We start from the raw sequence: 17,041 nt of genomic DNA on the forward strand, positions 1-17,041 counted from the left end.
ATAAATACAGTCTGCATACTGTTCTGCCTGGCTTTATTCACTCCACACTGTGATTGTGAGATTTGGTTATAGACTACACATGGCTGTAGTTCATTCATTCTCATGGCGATATCAAATTTTTTATGTAAATATACCACAATTTATTTAACCATTTTAGAGTTGGTGAGCACTCAAGTCTTTTCCAGTTTGGGGTTACTCTGAATACTGACTGCTTCCATGAACGTTTTTTGTCCATGTCTTTTGTGGATTAATATAATCAGCATTTATCTGAAGTATAAACTAGGAGAGAGAGAGTGTGGATAATTCCACAGTTTTCCAAAGCAGTTGTACCGATTTACACTCTCCACAGCAGACAGTGGTGTTGTCAGTCATTTCCATTCTAGTCAGTCTGGTGGGTGTGCAGTGGCATCACGCTGGGGTTTTAATGTGCATGTCCTTTTCCTACATTAACTGATCACTTGGATAACCTCTTTTGCGAGGCTGAGTTCTTTACTTCTGAGGCATCAGAGCTGCAAGTGTTGGTGTGAACTCTCCCAGGTTGTAGAACTTACGGATTCTTCCTTCCCATCCACAGTGGCTAACTTCAAACAAGCCCCATTTAGTGCAGTCCTGTGAGGGAATCTCAGCTCCCAAATACAGCGGGTACCAATGAGGCCTTTTCTAACAGGCCACTCATTCAGGTTCTCTAGATACTTTAGAATAGAGAAGGGGCCTGATAACAGATATTTACATGACAAAAGACTGACCACCACCTCACAGTAATACCTATAAACAGCACGCGGTGACCTTCAGCTTTAACACTGTTTTGATCTAAGCAATTATTCTAAGCTACAATTCGAAACTTCTCTAGCATGATAAAAGACAATGAAAAGTTCTTAACTTTTATCCTAATAATATATTTTAGAGATATTGAAGAGAATAAAAAAATGAACATTCTTTCAACTCATCACCCAGCTTTTAACAAATCTTCACGTTCTGCCTTATATGCTTCAGAATTTTTTAATTAAAATATTGCACATACCAAGAGGTAAACATCATCCTGAATATGATTTTCATCCTTCCCATGGGTTCTCTTAAACTGTTATGGCATACATATAGCTAAGGAAATAACATTTCTGTGTGTTGGAATATTTGATACAACTATCTTGGTGTACATAAAATTATGCTTTTTTCCCCCTCACAAAATGTTTCTAAGATTTATCCATATTAATACACAAAGCTTGGATCCCTGGGTGGTGCAGCGGTTTGGCGCCTGCCTTTGGCCCAGGGCGTGATCCTGGAGACCCGGGATCGAATCCCACATCAGGCTCCCGGTGCATGGAGCCTGCTTCTCCCTCTGCCTATGTCTCTGCCTCTCTCTCTCTCTCTCTCTCTGTGACTATCATAAATAAATAAAAAATTTTAAAAATTAAAAAAAAATACACAAAGCTTTAGGGCATTCATTTCCATTGCTGTGCAATATTCTATTGTATAAATGTGTCACTGTTTAGTTTACAAATCTTCCTATCAATAGTCGTATTTTTTCTTATTTTTTTTTTTTAGCACAAGTAACAACACTGCGATAAACATTCCTCTACACATCACTTTATGCACATGCGAGCGTGCCCGGGAGACATCCCAAACGGAGGAACTGGTAGAACATGAGCTCCATCCATCTTTGACTTTTCCTAACACTAATTGCTCTCCAAAATGAGTTGACCTACTGACCCTCTCTCATTGACAATGTAGGAGAGCTGCTTTTCCACATCTTCAGTAGCACTCAGCATTATTTTTTTAAAAATTGATGAGTATACAGTGGCATTATCAAAATTTGCATTTCTCTGACACTTAATGATATCAAACATCTTTCCCATCCCTTCCTTAAACAGAGAAAAAGTAATCACAATTTCCTTGGTAAGTATGCTCCATAAAAAGAATGGCCCCAACAGATATGGGGACTTTTATACTGAGAAATACTTCTGGAGCAAATCACTACTGAAATAAGGGGCTTCTCTTAGAACTGAGGCTGCACAATATTTTTGTCTAGAGATGAGCAAAGGTTTTCTGTAAAGGTATAAACATATAGTAAATATTTTAGGCTTTGCAGGCCCTCCGATCTCTCTTACAGCTACTCCATTCTGCCATGGTCTCGTGAGATCAGTAATATATAAAGAAATGACTGTGGGTATTATTTCAATCAAATTTTATTCACTGGTATTTGAATTTCACAGAACTTTTCCAAGACCAAATCATTCTTTTGATTTTTGTTAACCCTACCCTAAAAAAAAAATGTAAAAACCCATTCCTCAAGGGCCAGGTGGAAGGCCAGATCTAGCCCCTGGGCTGTTGTTTGTCAACCCTTGTTTTAGACTATTATTGATACTCTATTTTGAACATGCTTGCCCTCCCTCCTACCCCTTGTTATTTTGCAAAATGCTTCTTATCATGCTCACTTGGCGAATCTGGAGATGTCTTTTTATGCATGTCTCAACCATTTGAATGCTGACAGCAAGCTTAAAAGACAAAGCTGATCTCAATGAGCCTCAAATCACACTTTGCAGAGTGGCTGAGCAAAACCACAGATGCCACTGTTCTTAGAAAGCTCTGGCGAGAGCTACAAAAGAAAAAACAGGAGGCTGGAAGGAGAACTCACTGTTGGAACTGGCGTAGAGAGTCCGAAGGGAGAAGCCACTGAGTGTCAGCTCTCTCAGCTGGTTCCGCTCACAGTGCAGCTGCTCCAAGCTACACAAGGAGCTAAGATCTAAGTCAGCTAGTTGATTGTCCCGCAAATCCATGTGGGTGATGTACTTATTTCCCTCCAGATTTTCAGTAACCACAGTTTTCAAAAGGTTCATCCTTAAATATTCAGAAATAAAGAGATCATAAGAAATAAATTCTACTAAATACACTTACCAAAAGAAAAATAGGAATGATTCCCTTCTTTCCTAAACAACTCGAAAAGTTCACTATTAGCTTCACTTTGCAAGGTATTACATAATCACAGCCAACTCTACCTTGAGTTCTTTGTTTATAAACTTAGACAATCCAGACTTGCAAATACAAATACAAATTAAATAAAGAGAAAGGGAAAAGGGACCATGCTTACAAGTTGTTGGTTAAAAACTTAAATCCAAATACTTAAGTTAGGCAGGGGCGAAGAAGCAGGCCAAAGGAACAAGAAGATGAACATAAGCTTTTAGGTTAGGGAGTAGCAAAGCAGTCATGGTGTATCATGTGGAGAACAGGAGGAAGCAGCCATATTTTCTCCCGTTGCTCAGCCTACTCTTTCTTGTGCTAAGATTTACTTTACGCTTATTAATGGAAGGGAAAATAATCTGTATCTATATGGAAATGTTCAAGGGCAAATTACAGAGTATGGCTTCTTGGTTCTCTACTTTACTTATAGAGAACAGGCATGTTCTCATTCCCCTGTATTTCAGTACATTTTTCTGTGACTGTTTCTTTACAAGGAATGTCAATGGCTTAGTGTAAATGATAGAACACTATGCATATGTGTCTTTTACCAGCTTTCTTTAGGAAAACATTATAACTAGAAAATAAAAACTATAAAAAATTCATAGCAAAACCTTTAACATTCTAATTGCAATACAACAGATATCAAGAAGAAACCCAAAGATTCAATAGAAAAATGGTCAGGTTTAAGGAAAAATACAAACTACCAATGAGCATATTAAAAAGATGCTCAACCTCACTCATAAATAAATGCTGATTAAAATAAAACACTGTTTTCTCCTAGGACACTGACACAACAAGGAAAAATACTGCTAAAATCCAACATTGGCAAGGACGAGAAGAAATGGGAATTCTATAAAATGTTACTGGGAGGGTAAGTCAGAACAACCTACGTCAAAGGTAATGTGAAAGTCTCTATCATGTGGTACACCTACCTTACTCATAGTGTCTCTGCTACTGAGTAAAAAATGAAGCTTTACTACAGTTTGGAAAACATACACTGTTCTAAAATCCATATGTTTTAGAGGAGTCTTATTTTTTTTTTTTTTTTTTTTAGAGGAGTCTTAGTAAAGAGAAAACATAAAAGACCATCAGAGGTCGATTTAAAGGAAGACATGGTGGAGAATGGCCTCACCTTAAATCCACATGTCTGATATGGCTCATCCTGTTCAGCACCCCAAGGTTTAGGACTTTCAGGCAATTTCCTGCCATAACCACTTTATCTAACATAGTGAGCTTCCCATAAACTTCAGGTATTTGACTAAAGTTGTTGAAGGAAATTCCCAGGGAAGAAAGCTGTTGCAGATTTCCCAATTCTTCAGGTAAAGTTGTCAGAAAGTTGCCATCAAGACAGAGGGTTTGAAGACTGTGGAAGAAAACAGAACCACACTTTGTGAAAGCTTTTAATCGGAATGGACAGAACTAGAGGGATGGACTCTGATTTATGTCACTAATTCATTAATGAATGAATCCAATAATGATAAAATACCCTATCTACAGAGACTCAACGACACACATCACTGATATGGATGGTCCCTCCAACATCAAAAATTGTCAAAGCTTCTACTGTTGAAACTGAGGAACTAACTGGTCACTCGTGCAAGCAAGTAACAACTGCTGACTAGAATCCTCATAATTACATGATTTATTTCACTGCAAGAGCTCATGCAACTACATGCATTCCAAATCCCAGACAAGCTCCTTACTCTGCAAGTAAAACACCAGCCCAACAGAAGTCAGACACTTACTTTAGCAGACTGCCAATCTGACTCGGCAGGTCGTGAAATCCATTACAGGAGAGGTTGAGCTCAGTCAGGGTAGAAATCTCACATAACAATACAGGAAACAACCCAAGTTTGTTGTGGGACAAATTCAGCCCCTTCAGCTGAGAAAATCTAAAAAGCAAACACACAAATTCTAGTACTAAATGAAAATGCCATCTGTTTTAAACGTCCACTGTAGAATTTGTTTTACAAATATCTATTGAGCACTCACTACACGCCAAACATTGTGCACAGCACAGAATGTGGAGATGCCTAACAGAGAGGCTCCATACCAACAAGGAAATCGGGTCTAGGGCAGTGGAGTTCTTCTCTCCTCTCTTTAAAAAGGCACAAAATCTTAAAGAAAATTCATGCTGGTATAATTATATCAAGTCATATCATCTTTGAAATCGCTTCACCAAATTTCTACATATAAAATAAAAGACCTTAGAACTTACAAATACATGAAATGGAGTTTTACTGTAATATGATCTCATAGAGAACATGAAATAGTAACTTTTAGTGCTTCTGCTTCATTCCTGAAGGAAAAGTATACTGTCTTACTCAGAGACAGTATCATCATACACTGGATCCACAGGAATCACTCCGGGAATTTTACTTAGGAGTATTACACTAATGATTAAACTAGTGCAAGAGGGTAAGGCTGAAGTGGTGTTCTCCACGATGATGATATGTACCACCTGCTTCTAGAATGGAGTCATTGGTACCTCATTCTAATGTTCCTTTTTCAAATTTACAAATTTTGATTTCCAATTTTCCTGACCTTGAGTACTGATTGTTCCTTTGGCTTGGTGCCTTGACTTCGGAATTCCTAATCCAACCCTCAAATTAGATTAACCCCATTTCCATAGTCACTCAGAAGAAAATGCTAGAAACCCACTTCTTTAAAATTATAGCTTGTGTTGTTTTTATATACCAATAATTATTCTAGAAATATCGGTTATTAAGTAAAATATGTAACTTTAATGTGTATTAACCTTTTTTTTAAAAAAAGATTTTGTTTATTCATGAGAGACACACAGAGAGGGGGAGAGAGAGAGATTGAGAGAGAGAGAAAGAGAGAGGCAGAGACACAAGCAGAGGGAGAAGCAGGTTCTACGCAGGGAGTCTGATGTGGGATTTAATCCTGGGACTCCAGGATCATGCCCTGGGCCAAAGGCAGGTGTTAAACCGCTGAACCACCCAGGGATCCCTGTATTAACCTTCTTAAAAAGATCTTATTTATTTATTTCAGAGAGTGAGCAAGCAAGAGCAAGCACGAGTGGGAAAGGGGCAGAGGGAGAGGTACAGGAACAAGCAGGCTCCCCACTGACTGCAGAGCCTGACACAGGGCTGGCTCCCAGGACACAGAGATCATGACCTGAGCTGGTCAGAACCTTAATCGACTGGGTCATCCAGGCACCCCATGATGTGTATTATCTTTTTAATCACCATTTAATTTGAATGCTTTAATTTCCAACTTCTCTTCCGCTCACAGGAAGCCCACACAATTACTTCAAATATTAATTCACTTCCATCTACTTTTAAAGGGAGGGGGGGAGGTAAGGTGGGTGGAAGGTAGGAAGGGGGAATATATTCTAACAAAGAAATTGGAAAATAGGGATGCCCGGGTGGTTCAGCGGTTTGGCACCTGCCTTCAGCCCAGGGCATGATCCTGGGAACCCAAGATCGAGTCCCACATGGAGCTCCCTGCATGGAGCCTGCTTCTCTCTCTGCCTATGTCTGCCTCTTTCTGTGTCTCTCATGAATAAATAAATAAAATCTTAAAAAAAAAAAAGGAAAATATATGGGCCATAGTCCCTTAGGAGTGAAAGGATTCTTTTATCATAAAAGAAAGGTTTCATAGCTGTCAAAAGGCTTAGAAGTTAGCATTAGCAGGTACACAGGAAAGATAAAAGCTCTGAACTGGGAGTGGAATTCTTAAAATTAGGCCTATTTTCTTTAAGTTATTTAAATTTGACACTTATGATTCAAAAACTTGCCATATACTCAATCTCTCAATTTACCCTGGCTTCAGATCATGCATCAACTGCCAGTGATTTATGTAACAAGAGTAGCCAGATCAATGGCAGCTCAACTTTGCCTCTATAACAGAACATTTGCATCTATCTTCTGTTTCATGGAGGGGAAAGGGAATACTAAATAAAAACTGTATGAATAAAAAAATTTACTTCCTCTTCAAAATGGAGAGGAAATTTTCAAATATATATGATGGTAAATATGCTCACTTCCAGGTACACATGACTAAGACAATGATCACAACTTGGTTTGAGTAAGTTAGTCTGGAAACCCATTCTCCTCATACCTGTACAGAGTGTCAAGGCCCCCTGGTCTTTCCAACTGCATGAAGTTGTGTCGCAAATTGAGGTAGGTGATATCTTGACTGTAGAAGAGATGCTCAGGAACCTCCTCAAGGCTGTAACATGAGAGGTCAACAGTGCTGATTCGCTGGGACACCACCTGAATACAGTCAAAGACAAGAGCCATCTGAGCTAGCACCAAATGTCTCTCATCCAGCACAGGAACAAATAACATTTACACAAAAAGGTGGTAATTTTAAAAATGGGAAAGAGAAATAGGTAATGACATCTAATTATTCATTTATAAAAATCCGTTTCTGTTTTTCCTAAAACCATAACCTGCATGAAACACACAATGGTGTAAGTTACAGTGCCTATAAGTAAAAACTCAAAAAATACAAATCATAAAAATGGAAAGTTAACATTTCACCCAAGAAGTTGACAGCATTCAAAATAACTACACAAAACTTTGGGAGGCAGTGTCATTTTGAAAGCCATGGCCTTCTGTATCCACACGACTCTGCTACTTACTAGTGCAGTTTCTGCATCTGGTGTGAGGATAAAATTAAATAATCCAGCATACAGTACATTGCTCAGTATGCAAAAGATGCTCAAAAAATATTAACTTCTCTTTGTAAGGTCAACAGAATGGAATGGCTACTTAAAATTGAGACTAGTTTTATTTTGAAGAGATTTTATTACCACTACAATATATGTACAGAAAATTCAATAAAACCAAAACAAGTTTTTATTTCTATAACGGCATGCTTATAAAAGATGGGTTGTGAAAATTGGTCTAAAAATCAAACAAAATAACACTGGAAAAGTCATTCATGTTTTATGGCATCTCATTACACAAAATGATCCTTTATGTAACTATTTAGCTCCAAAAGGAAAAATGTGCTAAAATTCTGCAAAGATAGCTAGGATAACAAGAGAATTTGAAAGTGCAACATAATTTTAGAGCACTTCATCTTTAAAGATTAAAAAAGCAGAAATGATGTTGAAAAGCTAATCATCCTCAGCATACAGAACAATGCTTTGTGACAGGAGCACAGGTCACATCCCATGATAAGTCCAAATTTAAAGGGGTTCGTCACAGCTATGCTAAATAAATACAGGCTGAGAAGCACGAGGCTAGGAATGATGAAATGGCTCTATCACTGACCACAGTGGTTCAGGCAGTCAATTCATTCAAGACCCCATATTCTTATCACAGAGATGGAGGAAAGGTAAATGTACCTGGAAACACTTTTAAAAGCTTTTTGTACTACACAAATATAAATAATTAGGACCTGTGGATTTCCATTATTTCAGCCATTACATACTTACAGGGACCTAAAGTAAGATATATAAAAATTATATTTCACACTCTTGGGAGTGAGTTCTGTTTCAAAATACATTTCTACTGGACTTTCACATTCTCCCCACAACAAGATGTCTGACAGCTTATCACCTTGGATGCCTGTCGCTGCCATCTCTGGCACTCAGCCAGAGTCTCAAAGCTGACATGATAGGTCTGAGCTTGGGCTCCAGCTGAGCTGAATGCGAGGGAATGCTGCCGCCGCTTCACTTCTTCTACCTGAAGAGGAGGAGGGAAGAAAACCAGAACCAAGAAAAAAAATCCTAGTTAGAGAGCAAAGGACAAGACAATTTTTTAAAATAGGCAAAAGATGTTAATAGACATTTCTCCAAAGAAGATTGAGAAATGGCCAGTAATGACAAGAAATGATGTTCAACATCACTACTTATTAGATAAATGCCAATCAAAACTGAAAGATACCACATCACATTTGCTAGGATAGACAGAATTTAAAATAGTAAACAACAAAAGTTAGATGACAAGTATTAGCAAGTTATGTGGAGAAACGGGATCCTCCATACACAGCAGTGGGAATGTAAAACGGTGCAGCTACTTTGGAAAACAGTCTGGTAATTCCCCAAAGGGTTAAACATAGAGTTACCATGTGACCTAGAATTCCACTCCTAGATATATACTCAAGAGAACTGAAAACATACACCCACACAAAAACTTGTACACAAATTAGAGCAGCAATTTCCTAATAGCCCAAAGGTGGAAACAAACCAATGTCCATCCATCAACAGGTAAATATACATACAAAATGTGGTATATTCAAACAATGGAATATTACTTAGCCATCAACAGAAGATACTGATGCACACTATTATATTAACACATGTGAACTTGAAAAGATTATGTGAAGTGAAAGTCACAAAGAACAGTATACTGTGATTTCATTTATATGACATATCCAGAGTCAGCAAATCTGTGTAGACAGGAAGTAGATGGATGACCAGGTGCCTCAGGGCTGGGGAAAAAATGGGGGAGATGATGGCTAAGGAGAGCAGGCTTTCTCTTCAGGATCATGAAAGTATTCTAAAATTGGTTGTGGTGATGGTCACAAAGCTCTATGAATAGACTAAAAGCCACTGAATTGTACCCTTTAAAAAAGCAAATTATACGGTATATAAATTACGTCTCAGGGATCCCTGGGTGGCGCAGCGGTTTAGCGCCTGCCTTTGGCCCAGGGAGTGATCCTGGAGACCCGGGATCGAATCCCACGTCGGGCTCCCGGTGCATGGAGCCTGCATCTCCCTCTGCCTGTGTCTCTGCCTCTCTTTCTCTCTGTATCTCTCATGAATAAATAAATAAAATCTTTAAAAAAAAAAAAAATAAAATAAATTACGTCTCAATAAAGCTGTTTAGAAAAAGCAAAGGCATACTTAGCAAGTATGTCAAAGCAACAGAACTCGGGGCATACTCATAAATGTAAATGTATTTATTAATTCTTCTGTAAGTCACAACATAATCTCAATTTGATAATTAAATATTTGTTGTGTGGATACATTCTACTGTTCTGTGTGCTGGAAACAGGCAGGGGAAAAACAACACCCCTGCCCTTGGTGGAGTTTGTATTTGAGAATAAACAAACACTCTAACACCAAAACAGTGACATAATGTAGCATAACATATGAGTAATCTCAAGAAAAAGAAAACAGGGGAAAGGCTTGGAGAATAGGGCAGTCATGGAAGGACTCACTGAGATAACACGTGAACAAAGATGCTAAGGGGGTCGGGGTGGAAAGCTCCTGGGCAAGGAACATTCCATGCACAGCAGCAGCAAGCATAAGTCCCTGTGATGCAAGGCCTCATGCCACATTTCAGAACACAAGAGTCTCTAGACCCACGTGGCAAGAGCCAAAGTCTCCACTGCAAAAGGAAGACAGTTCCAACCCTCTCCACCCATACTGCAGTGCCATGGAGGTAGCTGCCTACCTGCAGAGTGCCCTGGTCTGCTCTTTGCACTCCTTTCCTCTCTTACTTAGCGCTGGGCTAGATGTCATTTTTTACTTCCTCCAGGGCTGAAGTAGAAGGGGAGGAATGACAGGAAAGATAAAAGCTCTGCTTGTCTTGTTCTTACTAGACAAGCAGAGTCATAACCTGACTTCACAGATCTGGCCCTAGCAGATTTTAAATGGAGGCTTTTCCTCAATAGGTCTTTTTAAGGGTTCTTTTGGTCACCCCCACCCTAATCCAAACAACAATGGCTTCTCACTTACAGATCCCTTGACCTGGCTAATGCATGCTATTCCAGCAGTTGACTACTCCCTCCTCAGACATGAAGGAATCCTGTAGTCCACTGACAGCCTGTCCTCAAGGGAAGTCTATTTCCCCTTCAAGATGGACCTACTAGGGATCCCTGGGTGGCGCAGCGGTTTGGCGCCTGCCTTTGGCCCGGGGCACGATCCTGGAGACCCGGGATCGAATCCCACGTCGGGCTCCCGGTGCATGGAGCCTGCTTCTCCCTCTGCCTGTGTCTCTGCCTCTCTCTCTCTCTCTGTGACTATCATAAATAAATAAAAATTAAAAAAATTAAAAAAAAAAAAAAAAAAGATGGACCTACTAGACAAGTTCTAAGAGAATCCACCCACTGGCCTTTTTTCTCTCAACCCATCTGGGTCACATACTAACAAACCCAAGGAGCACACAATGATCCCAATGGTGAGCTAGGCTCTTAGGCTACCTGGCTGCTCTGGTGACAGACTCATGTCTTGGCCTCAAGACTTCTTGGTCAGAGGGCAGGATACCAATCCACTATGGTCCCCTTACTTCAGGGTACCCATATTTAGCTCTCATGAGTTCTGCTGAAACCTCTTTCACTAGACTGAAGAAAAAGGCAGAAACCTCCTCCATTTCCCATTGAGGTGGCTATAGGGATTCATAGCACAATAGTTGTTCTCTTCAAAGCATTTCTCCCCCCAAATCCAACAACCCAATTCACATAGCTTTGATGAAGATGAAGTCTTTATAGTTATGGAACCACTTACATCTTTGTCTGACATCTCACTTTGATATGTCCTAACTATTGAATCTTGGTGAGTCAGCTGCAAACTTCCAAATTATACTCATAAATCATTAGGTTTCTGGTGCCAAGTAAAGACTGAATCAAATAGCAGAAACAAAACAATTTAAGCAGAAAAGATCCCAATAAGACGACCTGGGTGGCTCTGTCAGTGAAGCATCTGACTTTGGGGATCCCTGGGTGGCTCGGTGGTTTAGTGCCTGCCTTTGGCCCAGGGCATGATCCTGGGGTCCCGGGATCAAGTCCTGTATCAGGCTCCCTGCATGGAGCCTGCTTCTCCCTCTGCCTGTGTCTCTGCCTGTGTCTCTGCCTCTCTCCTCTCCCTCTCTCTCTCATAAATAAATAAATAAAATCTTAAAAAAAGAAAAAAAAATATCTGAATTTGGCTCAGGTCATGATATCACCAGGGTCCTGAGATGGAGCCCTACTTTGGACTTCGTGTTCAGCAAGGAGTCTGCTTGTCCCTCTCCCTCTGTCTCTCCCCACCACTCTTGCATGCTCATGCTTTTTCTCCAATAAATAAAATCTTAAAAAAAAGAAAAGATCCCAATAAAATTAAATAATATTCATAACATTCAATTGCAATGCTCACAATAGGAATATTTTGTATTAGTAATAAATCATGCAAATCAGTGTCAAAATAAAGGATCTTATTGAAATGAAGAACAGATACTAATGACTGTTTTAGAACAATCTTTTAAATATTTTACTATGGGATATTTGACACAGAAAAATATACTCATAAAATCAAATACTGAGAAAGGTTTGTAAATCTGAGATTCTCTTTCTGCCTTTCCCTCTGCTTCCCCCCACTCCCGCCCTTGCACTCACACTCTCTACCTTTCTTTTTCCCTCTTTTGCACACACGTGCTCTAAACTAAATAAATAAATCTTTAAAAAAAAATGCTTTTGAGATTCATCCTTATTTTGATGTATATCAGCAGTTTATTCCTTTTTATTGCTCAGTAATATTCCATTGTGTGGAATGTGCCACATTTGTTTATCATTTTCACCAGTAGTCAATGAACATATGGTTTTTGACAACTGTGAATAAAGCTGCTATGAACATTCACTTAAAGTCTTTGTAAAGACAGATGTTCATTTCCCAATACCTATGAGAAATGCTGGGCCATCTGATATGCATATGTTTAAGTTTATAAGAAATGAAAAACTGTTTTCCAAAGTGACTGTACTCCCATCAATGATGTAGGAGCATTCCAGTTGCTCCTCATCTTTGCTAAATTTGGTACTTATCAGTCTTTTGATTTTAGTTATCCTAGCAGTATAGTAGAATCTCTCTGTGATATTGACTTGCATTTCCCTAATGACTCATAATGGTGAGAATCTTCCTATGTACTTACTTGCCATCTGAAGATCTTCACTGGTAAAGGATCTGCTCAACTCTTCTGCCTTTTTACTAGGTTATCTGACTTTGTCTCACTGTGGTATAAAAGTTCTTTATGTATTCTGGAGACAGTCCTTTGTTGCAGATAAACTCTCATTAAAATGTTTTGTATGGAGACATCTGGATGGCTCAGTTAAGTGTCCGCTGTCTGCCTTCCACTCAAGTCATGATCTTGGGGTCCTAAGATCAAGCCCTATGTAGGGCTCCCTGCTCAGCAGGGTGTCTGCTTCTCCTTCTCCCTCTGCCCCTCCCCTGGCCCATGCTCTCTCTCTCCCAAATAAATAAACAAACATCTTTTTTAAAAAATGTTTTGTATGATGTTAATATAACCAATTTTCTTTTGGTTGCTATTTGATTAGCACAATTTTCCCACCATTTCACATTCAATCTTCTAAGTGTTGGGAAGATCTCTTATAACAAGTACTGGGATTTTAAATGACAACTTGACAATCACAATTAGTATGATTACGGATATATTTCGATATGTTCCTGTCACTATAATTTATGATAATTCATCACCTAATCATTTTGTTCCTTTCTCTCCATTCTTTTCCTGCCTTCTTTTAGCATTACAAATTTTTGATATTTTCTTTTCCCATTCTACTTTTAGTGGCTATCCTATAAATTTTTACATTCATACTTAAGGTTTTTTCCTAATAAAGTTAAAAGTTACTTGGTGTTTCTATTCTCTTATTCCAAGACTGTATCACATGTTACTCATTGAACATACCACTACATCTTAAATATCATTCAGGGTAGTTTGAGCATTCGTAGCTTAAATTATATTTAAAATACAAAAGAAAAAAAAATAAAATAAAATACAAAAGAGCTCTTGGGTGGCTCAGTGATTGAGCATCTCCTTTTGGCTCAGGTCGTGGTCCTGGGGTCCTGGGATCAAGTACCACATCGGGCTCCTCACAAGCCTATGTCTCTGCCTCTCTCTGTGTCTCTCATGAATAAATAAAATCATTTAAAATATATAAAAATGATAAAATACAAAAATTTAAACTTTTTACAATCAGTATTAACTTTACCACTATATTTTATCAATATCTGCACTCATCACTGTTTCTTATTTTTTGTACCTTCTCTTTGAATTTCCTTTCCTTTGTTGTATTCTTTTCTTTTTGGGGGGCAGGGGGATATCTTTTTTTTTAACCTATTTTTTTCATTCTATCTTTTAGCCTCCAAGACTGAACCAGGTTCCTGCCCCTGGTTGATACTGGAGTGTGCACATTCATTCAGTGGGGGCTTGTTCACTTCCTGGTCACAAATCTGGTCACAGATCACATAACTGAGTCCTTCCACCTCTCTAGAACCACAGCTAGAACAAGACTTGGTTCCAGTAAGTTTGTTAACAGCAGTTTTGGGGCTGGTTATTCTTTTATTTTTGTTATCTCCAGCATTCCTTTGGGAGCAGAGAATCTACCATTCATCTCCTGTTCAAGGAATAAGCCTAGTCCAGGTTCCTCTCATCAACAGAGGACTTTTAAACCCAAAAACTTATATAAGACTGGCACAACCTTTCAGGCCCAGAACCCAGGAGGCCCTCAGATTCAGACCCACTCACCATGTACATTTCTATTTTATATTCTATAACCTAGCTATGTCTTTTTATATATTTACATTTTGAATATATTTTATCTATATTGCTGTGCATCTGGACCATTTTGGACATCTCAAAGCATAAATTCACTAGGTCACTTTGTCTGGAAGTTTTCTAAAATTCAGACTGTTTTGTGATATTCAACATGGAAAATAAACAAAATGATGTATAGCTTCATATAAATATTAACATATCTGTTTCCAGTCATCTTTCAGTTTGACAGACTTGCAAGTGAACTCTCTGCCTAGGATGGGGAATTCTTTAGCACAGTCCAGAAATAGACTAGAGAGGTCTAGAGAGGTGCTAGAGAGGTGCTTGTGACCACTCCTGACTTTCAATTTTATTCTAATGAGGAAAAAGGAGAAGCTGGAAAGAATCTATTTTGGGGATGGATGTGGCAGGAGGCTACAAGTGGCAGCACTCTATCTGGGTGTAATCAGTGCCTATCTAGCAGTAGAGGCAGAGGTATCAACAAATGGGTTCCACAGCAGAATTTGGGGTATGGACAGACTTTGGACCTCCCAGAAAATCTATGATATAAATAAACTTGTTTTATGTTTAAATTAGCCTGAGTGGGTGGCATGCCTGGGTGGCTCCATCGGTTAATCATCTGACTTGGTTTCAGCTCAGGTCATGATCTCATGGGTCTTGAGGTTGTGAGATCATGAGATTGTGAGATTGAACCCAGCATTGGTTCTGCACTCAGCAGGGAGTCTGCTTCTCTTCTCCCTCTCCCTTTGCCCTCTCCTTGCTTGCACACTCTCTCTAAAATAAATAAATTGTTTAAGTTTTTCTAAAGATTTTATTTATTTATTCATGAGAGACACAGGGAGAGAGAGGCAGAGACATAGGCAGAGGGAGAAGCAGGCTCCCCTATGTGGGACTTGATCTCTGCACCCCAGGATTACGCCCTGAGCTGAAGACAGACACCCAACCACTGAGCTACCCAGGTGTCCCAATAAATGAATCTAAAAAAAAAAAAATTTAGGGGCAGCCCGGTGGCTCAGTGGTTTGGCGCCACTTTCAGCCAAGGGCGTGATCCTGGACACCTGGGATCGAGTCCCATGTCGGGCTCCCTGTGTGGAGCCTGCTTCTCCCTCTGCCTGTGTCTCTGGTTCTCTCTCTCTCTCTGTCTCTCATGAGGAAATAAATAAAACCTTAAAAAAAAAAAAATTTAGCCTGAGTAGGTTTCTTCTGGTTAAACCTAAGAACTCTAAAAAACAAACTTTATAATGCAATCTTAAATAATATTAATCCTGGCTTCTTTAAAAAGATGTGGGTAAAGTGCTGAAAAGCAAATGTGATTTAAATTAAGAAGATCAAACAAATGAAGAATAATTCATTTTTTATGAGTCTTACCTTTCCCCCAACCAGAGGCAAAATGTGCATCTTTCCAGTCTGACAATCCTTCACTGAGGAAACGATGAGGCAGGTGCCACAGAGAACAACTAGGCGTTCAGCCCACTTATGCAGCTGGGTCTTTCCCTTGCGTACGTTATAGATGCCAGACAGAAGGATTCGATCCAGATGATCCATCTGGCATGGTTTTTCTACAAGAAAAAAGAACTTCAGAAATCACCATTCAAGTAATAGACTCTTGTAAGGAAAAAGAAAGTATTGTGTGTCAACATTCAGCAACCTTGTTTACAGATTTAAGTTATCAAAGCAATATAAATATTACAAAATAAGATCTCAGTCCTAAAATGTTATCCATCACTGAAGTTATACAATGGAAGTACTGTGGATTTAGTGCTAGGGACCAAGATTTTATTTTGGATGCTACTGTTAATTCTTCTTCCAACACAGTCCCACGTACAGAGAAAGGCATAGACTTGGGGGCCAGATATGCAAACCTGAGTTTGAATTCTGGTTCTGACACTTAACTTTGTTTCTCTGAACTACTTAACATAATCACTGAGGTTGACTTTCTTCACTTACAGTTTGGATCATAATACTACTTTAGGGTTTTCTTATTTTAAAAAATTAGGATAATTAATGTAAAGTACTGAGCATAGTTCTAGGTAACAAAAGTCACTGAAAGGGACACCTGGCTGGCTTAGCAATTGAGCGCCTGCCTTCGGCCCAGGGCATGATCCTGGAGTCCCAGGATCGAATCCCACATCAGGCTTCCTGTATGGAGCCTGCTTCTCCCTCTGCCTGTGTCTCTGCCTGCCTGCTCCTCTCTCTCTCTCTCATGAACTAATAACATCTTTTTTTTTTAAGTACTGAATAAATGACCGTCACTATTGTGATTAGTCTATTCTAGAAGGAAGAAATTAATAAATATGGGAGCTTTCTGGTTCTGTACACATTACTCCATTTTCCTGTTCCTTGTGAGGAAAAGCTTATGGCTGATATTTCAATCCACTATCCCAGTCATGGTGGCAGAGGCTCATATGTGCATTCAAGAGCTGTTTTCTTTTTGTATTTCTTAAAAATCTTTGTAAGGCTGAGATAAAGTGAACAAAACAGCACATGATGACAGAAGACAGGTTCTTGATTAAAGCCCAGCTAAAACCAAACTAACTCTACACAGAAATGAATACGAGCAGCACATTAGTATGAGGTGGTTGGTATAAACAGCAATAAACTGGGAAGGGAGAAAATCA

At 39.1% G+C, this 17,041-nt stretch overlaps 1 protein-coding gene across 1 annotated transcript in view; it reads right to left on the reverse strand.

Moving 5' to 3' along the window:
- The window catches only part of PHLPP2 (PH domain and leucine rich repeat protein phosphatase 2), a 77,260-nt gene that overhangs the window by 24,845 nt on the left and 35,374 nt on the right, over positions 1–17,041 (reverse strand). Inside the window, exons 4-9 of the mRNA XM_025426742.3 lie at positions 15,792–15,982; positions 8,493–8,618; positions 7,042–7,196; positions 4,701–4,847; positions 4,088–4,318; positions 2,633–2,835 (exon numbers count right to left, since the gene is read on the reverse strand). Coding sequence (XP_025282527.1) covers positions 2,633–2,835; positions 4,088–4,318; positions 4,701–4,847; positions 7,042–7,196; positions 8,493–8,618; positions 15,792–15,982 — 1,053 coding nt within the window. The remainder of the gene's footprint in view (positions 1–2,632; positions 2,836–4,087; positions 4,319–4,700; positions 4,848–7,041; positions 7,197–8,492; positions 8,619–15,791; positions 15,983–17,041) is intronic.

This window comes from Canis lupus, chromosome 5 (genome assembly GCF_003254725.2).
Source record: "Canis lupus dingo isolate Sandy chromosome 5, ASM325472v2, whole genome shotgun sequence".
Lineage (NCBI taxonomy): Eukaryota > Metazoa > Chordata > Mammalia > Carnivora > Canidae > Canis > Canis lupus.